The sequence below is a fragment of the Talaromyces rugulosus genome, chromosome III (genome assembly GCF_013368755.1).
Source record: "Talaromyces rugulosus chromosome III, complete sequence".
Classification (NCBI taxonomy): Eukaryota; Fungi; Ascomycota; class Eurotiomycetes; order Eurotiales; family Trichocomaceae; genus Talaromyces; species Talaromyces rugulosus.
In genome coordinates, this window is record NC_049563.1 from 3,626,064 (window position 1) to 3,636,797 (window position 10,734).

General features: G+C 41.0%; 1 protein-coding gene across 1 annotated transcript; it reads right to left on the reverse strand.

Annotated features, from left to right (window-relative positions):
- Nucleotides 1-1,234: 1,234 nt before the first annotated feature.
- On the reverse strand, nt 1,235-4,238 carry TRUGW13939_06101 (uncharacterized protein; the record flags this gene model as incomplete). The annotated part of the gene is made up of 2 exons (XM_035489258.1): nt 1,235-1,273; nt 1,323-4,238. 2 exons carry the CDS (start codon nt 4,236-4,238, stop codon nt 1,235-1,237), a joined length of 2,955 nt encoding a protein of 984 aa, XP_035345151.1.
- Nucleotides 4,239-10,734: the final 6,496 nt, after the last annotated feature.

Below are 10,734 nucleotides of genomic sequence, written 5' to 3' on the forward strand. Positions count from 1 at the left end.
AATGCGTCTGCTGCTGCATTTTGTTTTCCTGGAATATGTTCAATCCTGTAATTGAATTTGGCTAGTTCTTCGGCCCATCGTATTTGTCTTCCAGATAATTCTTTTGTTGTCGTGAAGTACTTCAAATTGTGATGATCGCTTTTGACGATTACTTCATGTTTTGCTCCTTGGAGATAGTGCCGCCATTGTCGAAATGCTTGAACTATCGCGAGTAATTCTCGGTCGTGGACGTCGTAGTTAACTTCCGCCGATGTAAACTTTCTCGAGTAGAATGCGACAATCTGCGTTTCTCCTTTTTCATTGATTTGTTCATGGATTGCTCCAAGAGCATATCCAGATGCGTCTGTTCGTAGAATGCTTTGTAATTCTGGGTTAAACAGTTGTAATATTGGCGCAATTTTAACGAGTTCTTTAACGTTTTCAAAAGATCGTTGTCTTCTTGCTGTCCAATCGAATGGTTCGTCTTTTTTCAGCAATTCTGTCATTGGTGTTGTAACGTCTGAGTATTTCTCAAGATATCGTCGAACGTATCCGCTGGCTCCAAGAAAAGATTGTACGTCGTGGACGTTCGTTGGAGTTGGCCATTCGAGGATAGCGTCTAATTTCTCTTTCGGTATTTCTAGTCCGTTTGTTGTATATACCATTCCTAGGTAGTTGACTCGTGTGGTGTCGAATTCACACTTCTTGATTTTGAGAGTTAATCCTGCTTCCATGAGTTTTGTCATAACCAGTCGTACATGGTTATCGTGTTCCTTGGGGTCTTTTGAGTAGACTATAACATCATCGAAGTATACTGCAACGAAGAGGTTAAGGTATTCCCGTAGGATGTGGGTCATAAACCTCGCGAATTCTGCTGGTAGCCGTTTGAGTCCCATAGGCGCTACTAGCCATTCGTACAGTCCCAAGTCTGTAAGGAATGCTGTTTTCCAGATGTCGTCATTTTTCATTCGTAGGTTGTAGTATCCCCATTCAACGTCGAACATTGTCATGATTTTTGCGCCTTGCAATAAATCTCTCTTCTGTTCCTGGTGTGGTGCTTTGTTTGCGTCGTCTTCGGTCATATTGTTTAATTTTCGGTAGTCGATGACCATTCGTGGTGATCCGTCGCGTTTTGGTACAAACATTGCTTGTGCAGAAGCCTTTGCTTTTGATTCTCTGATGTAACCGGCTGCTAAGAATTTCTCAATGAATTCCTTAGTAGTTCGGAGTTCATCTTGTGAGATTTGTCGTTGCTTCACTTGTGGTACTTGTGCTCCTTCCTTGAGCGGTATCTCTGCTTCGTATTCTTTTTCGTGTTGTGGTAGTCGATATTCTTTCTTCACAAATAATTCGGTAAAGTCCCGATATTTTTCTGGTAGCTTGTCGAGCACTTCCTTTAGTTCTTTTTCGTAGATTTCTTTTGGTTTCTTTCGTGTTTCAATTTGTCGGCCTATTTCGTTTATTTCTTCAGCATGTTTCACCTTCAACTGCTGGTTCGGCTTGATCCCCATCTGCTCTGTTTGCAGCGTTTTCAGGTCTATTGACACCGTCTCGTGTTTCCAGTCAATGACAGGATTATGTTTCCGTAGCCACGTCATTCCGAGTATAATGTCGAAATCCTTTCGCTCGAACGGACTTAAATCCAGTTGGATGCTTTCTTCGTGTTCTCCTGATTTGAGTGTGATGTTTCCAGTTCGTCGTACGAATCCTTCGATCGTGATTTGTCCTTCAAAATTTTGTACAGTATGCCATAGGTTTGTCTCGTGCGTTTGGATCCTGTTTTTCTTGACGTATGCTTCGCTAATGTAGTTCGTTGATGCTCCCGAGTCGAGGAGTAGTTTGGCTTCGTGTCCGTTGATTGTTCCCTTGATAATGATCACAGTTTCTCCTGTCTTGATAGTTGTGGCAATAAGGTGGTGTCCCTTTCTGTGCCTCTCAAGGTATCGTTTCTGTGATAGAACAATTTCGGTCCAGTCTTCATCGGTGTAGATGACTCGTCCTTCGTGGTATGGACATTTTTTCGCGTAGCATTGGTCAGTTTCGATGCTATTGTGGAAAGGGTGCCAAATTTCTTCTGCGTAGCACCAACATTCGTTCCAGCCCTTCGGGCAGTCCGGGATGGGTTGGTAGATGATCATCGGTGCCGTTGGCTTCCACTTGTTCTTTTCCTTTTCTTCGAGGTGAGTTGGACATCTTGACTCATAGCATTGCGTCCAGTGTATCTTCTTGTGATGGTGTCCTCCATATTGTGGGTAGTACATGCATGAACATCTTTCGGTATGCCCAAGCATCGGGTGGCACAACCGTGTTCCTTTGGTGAGTGAGACGTATTCGAATTCGTTTGCGAGTGCGATGTTCTTTTTTCCGTGCATATCGCATTTGTGAAATGTCCACTCGTGGCATTTTTCGCATTCGAGGATGTGTTGTCGGTATGTCTGAATAGAGTCTTCCCAACATACTGGTTTGGGTGGTTTGCAACTGCATTCTCGTTTTGGTTCTTCGTAGTCGATTTCAGGGAATTCTTCTGTTGTTTCGGAGTCTTCGCTGTCTGTTTTCAGTTCTTCTTTGCTTGTTTCTGGAATCTCAATTTTTATTCCTGGAACCGTCGTGCTGGTTCCTAGGACTGAATCCCATTCTTTCTTTGTGATTGGTGGTCGTTTCTGGAACAGTCTGATTGTTTCATTTGCTTGGTCGATCGCCCTTGCGGCGTCTCTTCTGAGGTTTGTTGTTCTTGTTAACTGTGAATGTTGCGGGGTGTCTGATTCTCGATCCGAGTCCTCGTGGTCAACTTCTCTGTCTTTTCCACCGTCTCGAAACGTCAGGGGGTGTCGGCTTTCACTTCCTGATGAAAGGTCATCAATACGCCGTCCAGCGGTTTTGCTGTATTGGTCTTCTCTGCGAGGTTCTCTGATCGGTCCTTTCTCTTGACCTCGTCGTAGGTGAGGTTGCGCTTCTTCCGGGTTAGCGTCTTCTTCCTGGGGTGGTTCCCTTTCTGAACTCTGTCTGAGGCGTCCCTTAGATTGCCCAGGGCTATCTTCTTGCTCGAATTTCTTGAGCGATTCGTATATTTCCTTTTCTAGTATCGGTCCCCAGAAGTCCTGGACTTCGTCGACCTGTTCATTTTCTGACTCCTCCTCCTCACTGTCCGAGGGGGTCACAATTGTCTGGTGTATGGCCGCAACTTGTTGATGGACTGTTGTTATTTTTTGAGGGCTGACGTTACCGTTCTGTTTGTTTTGCCCTGATCGACACTGTCGTGCAAAGTGTCCTTTTCGTCCGCACTTGTAACAAGCTTTGTTTTCCTTGCGCTTGGCCATTTCTTCCTTACTGATCACGTTGTTAAGCTGCATCTTGACATCGCCGTCCTTGTCGTATTGGGTTCCTCGTTTTGCCGATGTGTTGGCATACTGAGGGAATCCTCCAACTTTCTTCCATCTCTGAAACTCCTGTCGCTTCTGTTTGATCTCGAACAGTTTGTTGTCAATTTTGACCGCCATCTCAATGAATCTGTCAATGTTGTCGGGTCGGTCGAGTTTGATGAGTTCCGTCTGGACTTCTTCCTTGAGCATGTTCTCAAAGGTTGCGATTTGAATAGCATCATCATAGTGTAGTGGTGTTACTATCTGTCGGAATTTGGTTGCCAACTGCTGAGCGGATCCGGTCTGTCGTAGGTATCTTAGTTGTCTTTCCGCGGTCCGTAGCTCGTCGATGTTTCCGAACGCTTCTCCAAGTTTCTGTTTGAACATGCCGTAGTTCGAAAACAGTTCCCTGGTGATAGTTCCCCAACTACCTTTGTCGATAGTGTATAATTCACTTAGCATAGGTTGTATCCATTCTGCTGCTGCGTCGGTAAAGCATGATGCCACAAAGATCATTTTCTTTTTGTCATTGGTGATCTGGTTGGCTTCGATATGCATTTCCATGTTGACCAAAAATGTCTTCAACTTAGATCTAGTTCCGTCGAAGGTCATGGGTTTTGGTAGTTTGACCCTGTTGCCGGCTGTTCCAGCTTCGCCAGGTGGTATAGCCATGACTTGAGCTTCGAGTTGGTTGACATGATCGTCTCTTTCAGCGATTGCAGCTTGCAGTCTTTGAATGTGTTCATTCATTTGATCGATGACTCTTTCCAACGTGGTGAATCTTTGCTGAGTTTGTTCGTCGGGCTCATCGTCACTGTCTTGATCGACTGGTCTTGCTTGTCTTGCAGGTGGGCGCGGAGTTGCCGGTCCTGCTGCTGGGACGTTGCTATTTCCTGCCATGATTAGCTCGTTAGTAAGGTTTGATTGCTTACCTAGTTCTCAAAACTTCGTGTTATGAGGGTGTTTTATTGTCAATCGGTTCAACAACTCGTCACCAAGATGTGAATCGGGGTGGGTATTCTGCTAACAGAAGACAAGATGAGAACGTTGTGTAAGGCAATCCTAGGATAAGTAGAGTACTATCGCAATGATAGGCTGCAAAGTATGTTGAAGAGTAATAGTAATATGCTATTTGCTTGAGAGAATAAAACACAATGAGCTAGATACATGATGGTAAATGAGTGTCCTTATATAGCTGATCCTAAACATAGCGAGCATAGTCGATGCTCTGTTGGCTATGTTGTTGACATATCCAAACATAGTCTGGCTATGTTTGGCTATGTTCCCTGCATAGTCACGTGCCATGGTGCACTTCCACTGACATGGTGCATGCGCACCGCTGGGGTGCATCCGCACCGGGTGTACTCGCACAGGGTAGGTGGTTCTGCACTAAGTGTATTTGCACGGAAATGGTGCAGCCGCACCATTTAGGGTGTATGTCCACCTGGTGTGTCTTCACTAAACCAGTGCATCTGCACTGTCCAGATCACGTGAGTTCTCGTGTAGTCACTTCCGTCTTCGTTCCTACAATTAGCAAGTCTACTCCATAGGAGTTTCAGGCAGCTTGCTTATGTAAGTAGCGTCCGCTACTTATCGATTGGCTGAGCGTTCACGATTCTTATGACATTATTATTAGAGAATAACTGCTAGGGCTTATAACAGCCTTTGCTATTCTAGGGGATAATGTTTATAAAGATCGTCTATAGCTTTTAAGCTAATCTAAATAAGGCTACTAAGCTTATAAAGCTATATAGAGCCTTATTTTTGATATTAAAACTATCTTTTAAAATAAAGTCTATAGTAGGCTTTTAGTAGACTAATATAGTAGCTAATAATATCTAAAAATAATAAATTATTATAAAAAAATAGGCTTACTTTCTGAACTAGCTTTTAAAAGTTTAAATAGATCTAAGGAGTCTAAAGCCTATTTATAGAAATAATAAAAAAGACTATAGGCTTATATTTAAATATAAAAATAGCTGTATTATCTTTAGAAAATCTAAAGCTAATATTATTTTATAGTTTAATCACTGTTTAGCCTAGATAGACTTTCTAAATTTTGCTAGAGTAATAGACACTAATTATACTGAATTAAAGACTATCTTAGCTTTATTAGATTAAGAAAGTACTGTAGACTTATTATTATCAATCTATAAAGATCTATTAGTAGCTGTTTGCCATTAGATTAATCTTATAGTTATCTTAGTAGAAATAGATTAATAGTAGTATAAGATTAAGATATATATAGTGTTAATAGTTTATTATAGTGCCTTAAGGCTAGGTCTATCTAAGGAAGAAATTGAATTAAGGGGTATATGCATTCTAATAAGAAACCTTATCTAGATTAAATTAATAGTGGCTATCTAGACTAATAAGCAGTGTTTCTTTATTATTGTTATAATAGTAGAAGGCCTAGATAATATCTGTAGGTTACTCGCCTGGGGTGTATGCTTTAGAGATAATAGGTATCTTATTAGCTTCTATTATAAAGTAAATAAAGATATTGTTTATATCTAATATTATAGTATTAGCTACTAAATTTATAGAGGCTGTAGTACCTAATTATTATTCTGTACTATATATACTGGCGTCTATAAAGTTTAAAAGTATATCTACAATGTGCTAGACTGTAGAGTTTAAATAGGCTATCTATACCTGTATATATCCACTAAATATAGTAACTATAAAGAGAAATACTAGATTGATTCTCTAGGATGTTCTAAGTTTTAAAAGGTCTGCTAATGACTTTATAAATATTTTTCTGGTATAGAGATTATTATGTCTCTTCTCTTTCCTAAATAGACTAAATAGGAAGGCATTACTGAGGAAGTTTCTCTTTTAATTATTACTTAGGATGTTCTTTAAGCCCTAGAGCTTAGGGAGATTATTATTATTATTATTATTTAATCAAATTTAACGTCTATACCGAGCCCTAGGCTATGACAGACAGCGATTCGTGTGGATTAGGCCTGCTTATAGGGGTTACCCCCCATAAGCCGGTGCCTCTACCCCCATTAGATCCAGACTTTCAAGGTATCTTGTACTTTCCTCACCCCATACCGCTTATATGCGCAGGACGATTCGGGGGCTTATAGTGGGTAGCAATCACTACCCCCTCTTTATGGCCACTAACGTTTGGGCGTTGTCTATAATAGCGGGCCGTCTCTGCCCGCTATCCTTCCCTCTCTCGCTCTCCCTTATCCAGGGCCTCAATGCCCTAATTATTAGTTTTATAGGCCTGTTCCTAGGCCTATTAATTATTCTCTCGCTTCCTAATGGCTCCTATAAACGCCAGCAGCGCTGTAGTGGCCTTTGGGTCCTAGAATAGGTATGCTTCAAGGCACTGCTCACTATCCTGTAGAGCCTTTACCCCCGCTTCAGCCAAGCCGGCATATAGTTTTTCCTATTGGTGGCACCACTGTCAACAGTTTGTAAAAAGGTATCTTACCATCTCAGTCTCCTTAGAGCACCCTAAGCAATTAGGGGAGTCTCAGGCCTTAATTCAGTATAAATAAGTCCCGATTAGGGTGTAGCCAGTCTTGAATTAATAATACCACCACGCCAAATACTTAGAAGTGTTTGCCACTATTAGATCAAGCTTCCATCTCTAAAGGGGTTAGTAGACCTAGTCTATCTATTGAATACATTTTACAAGCTTTACAGTAAGCTAATTAGCTTTAATAGCACTATAAGTCTCAGTGTATACTTGCTAGGCATAGGCCAGTGAGATACCTGAGTACTTATCTATACAAGGCCTCCCTATAGCTTTTTTAATGGCCTTATTAGCCTCCTTGTTGTCTGGGACCCTTTTATAGCCTGGTACCTAGTATATAATAATTCTATAGCCAGTAGCCTGTAGTTTCCTGGCTAGATCATATACCCACAGCGCTAGGGCTTGCCCTAGGCTAGGCCAGGTATACTAGAGCCTATTTATAGCAGCCTAGGCGTTTAAAAATATTTTAATTAGCTTTATAAGATTCTTTGCTAGTACCTACTCTAGGGCTTCAACTATCTCTATTAGTTCTGTATTAAAGACTTTAAAGTCTACATCTAAAAAAGCTAAGCGTGATCTCTAAAGGCTAATAAGTAACTTATAAGCTATTATAACGCCTATATGCTAATCATCTAATCTAGAACTATCTAAGTAAAGATCAGTATTTCTTATCTTACTTAAGAAATCTAAAGCTAATTGCATAGTAGTTTCAAGAAAGTCTATTTTAAAATCTAATAATATAGATCTATTATTAGGCTCTATTATATACTTAAAACCTTGGGAAAGATTAGCGGTTAAAGTCTCTTATAGCCTATAGACTAGGCCTATACCTAGCTTCTAAAGACTTTAGCAGATTAGTATTGCCTAAGCTCAGTCTTTTAGCGGCTGTTCTCCAGACTATGTATAGACATCTCCCTCTTTAAACGTTATAAGGAGTATTTCTGCTACTGGATATTCCTAGAGAAGTCTTAGAAGTCTCAGAATATACTGCCGCTGTTTACTATTTAATAAGATCTCTATTAGTTCCAGAGCTACTTTCTTTATAAGTAGTCCTAACAGGATAAACTTTAGTATATTTATAACTACCCAGGCCTAATTATTAATTAGGCCCTATAGTCTTTTTAGGCAGTTTTTTTACTTATACCACTAAAGCTTAGCTCTATAAAGCGCTACTAACTGTGTGGTGATCTTTTAGATTCGTTATACCAGGCCTGGGAAGAGTCTTTAGGCCTTGTATAGTGCCTGCACTCATCTTTTAGTATTTTAACCTTTTTATAGGTAGTACTTATAGTAGGCTTTAAGGGTAAGCTTTAGATCTAGTAAGACCCCTAACCACTAGATAGCTATTAAGGAGAATGCTACTAAAGCATCTTCTATCTACACCCTAGCTTCCTGGATTTGATTTTTATGTTCCCTGCTAGTGGTCCTAGAGAATAGGATGGCCTTTGTTTTTTTAGAATCGAATTTGACGCTATCTGCCAGTCCCTATTTAATAGCAGCTTTTGCTGCTGTTTCTAGCTGCCTGCAGATCTTAGAGACCGAGCTTCCCTGGGCTATTAGGCCTATGTCATCAGTATAGGACAGGGCCTTGATCCCTGGTATCTGCTGTTCCATAGCCTGAAATACACCCCGGATATAGATAAGAAAGAAGATTAGGGAGACCGGTGAGCCCTAGGGCAGCCCTGAGTTAATAAGCTGTTCAGAGGCTTTATAGCTGTCAATTACAAGGCTGACCCTTCTATTTATAAAGAAGAATAAAGTCCACCTTATAAAGTTATTATCTAGGCCTGCAGCTTCCATAGCCTTACTAAGCTTATAGAGATTAATATAGTTAAAGATCTCTATAACATTAATAAAAATAGTGCCTGTGAGAAGTTTTTAAGTCTATCCCTCGTGTACTATTTATACAAGGCAGGCTACTATGTTAATAGCTCTACAGCCCCGCCTATATCCTATTTGTTCAGGGTATAAAGCCCTCTAAGTCTTATATTAGTCCGCTATAAAGCCTACAGCCAGCTTCTCAACAACCTTGCCTAGGCAGCTAAACAAGCTTATCACCCTCTAGGCCTTTATCTAGGTGTAATCAGGCTTCCCTGGCTTCCGAAATAGAATGCCTTTAACGGTCTTCTAGGCCCCTAGGTGCACCCCAAGCCAAAAGCACTGCCTAGCCATCCCTATAATTCAGGACGAGTTTAGTGCCCAGAGTAGCCGGTATACTTTAAAATTAAGTTTATCAGCCCCTAGAGCTTTCTTGATGCTTTGACTAAATAGGGCCTGATGTACCTGCTCTAGTATTATAAGTATATAGGTCTATCCATTTAGCAGCTCTCTAGAAGGGGAGCTATAGGGGATATTAGGAAATGCTGTTTTCTTGATTAGAACTTCTTTATTGGCCATAGTAGTGGCAGGGGAAGCCTCTAGATCTGGGCCTTAGAGTGCTAGGGTAGTAGGATTAGTCTGTGGCTTAGTGTACTATAAAGCTATCTAACACCTATTAAGATTTCCTGGAGAAGACTTTTCTAGGCCATCTCTAAGGCCTTTAGAAAAAGGGTTCCTAGTGGGGTTAGAACTCTTTTTCTACTTTTTCTTTTTACCAGGGCCTCTCTTAGTAAAGAAGGCCTCTTAGCAGGTCCTTTTAGCTGCCTTTATTTTATAGTAATAAGCGGTTCTTGCAGCCTTAAATTTAGTGTTAGTATAGGTATAGGCCTGCTACTGCTTGCAGACTACAGCCTATAAGCTCCAGGCTTGCCGCAGTTCTGGCTTCTATCACTACTTAGAGCGTGCATAAAGCTGTACTGCTTTGGCATGTTTATTAAGTATACTGATTAAGGTATCCTGTACCCAATTGGCCTCTCTGGTAAGGTCTTCCTTAGTGTATTAATCACTAAGAGAGGGATAGCCTATAGCCTCTAAGGCCTAAGCTACTGTGACTAGCTTTAAAGCTTCCTCGTTTATCTGTAGAGCTTCTATCTGCTACTTAGTAATCTCCCTGAAGATTCTTTCTGGGGGGGGTTCTTCTAGGGCTTTCTAGGCTAGGACAATAAGCTCATAGTCAGATGTTGTAGGCTTATCCTTATCTATCTCCCAGGTTTGCAGAGGCCTTAGGACTGGTAAAGATAATGTTAAATTAATAATTAACACCTCCTCAGTCTTTTTATAGCGTGTGGCCTCCCCCAGTGGGTTATTAATATATAGTAAGTGCCGCTCTATAAGCTGTTCTAAGAGCTCAGCGTTAACCCAGCCCTTGGCCAGTGGGTTCTACAAAGAGTTATAGGCATTAAAATCACCTACTAATAGGCACCTATCCACTATAAATAGGTCCTAGTCTGCGTCCTCAATAGTCTGGCGTCATCTAGGGAAGGCCCCTTGCTACCAATAACTAGCCCTAATCTATATATCATAGTAGTTGACTATTCTAGTGCGTTAGGGGACATACCCACTAATTATTAATACTTCCTATATGTCTAGGGCCTGTAAATAGGAGTGGTCTATTAAATCAGTGCAGTTCTCAATCCTAACTACCTCTATAAGGTCTTTACGGATAGCTATAAGCATCTATTGATCCCGCTTTTCCTCTCCTGGCTAATACAGCAGATAGCCTGGGTGGAAGAAGTCATAGGCAATATAAGGCTCTTGCAAGTATATAATATCTATTTACCACTCTATCCCCGCTTCTAGAACTCTTAAGATTGCGAGGTAGGTATGGCTGCAATTATATTAAATAATTAATATTAATAAGGACTGTAGCTCCAGGCGTTGGTGTTAGATATAGAGATAAGTACAGTAGAGGTAATGTCCCTGGGGCATCTTCTATAGCATCATCAACCTCCCTAAGCTTTAGGACTTGGGGGGCGTCCTGGGTAGTGATTAAGGAAGAAGCCTCCTCAATAGCACCTTCCCATT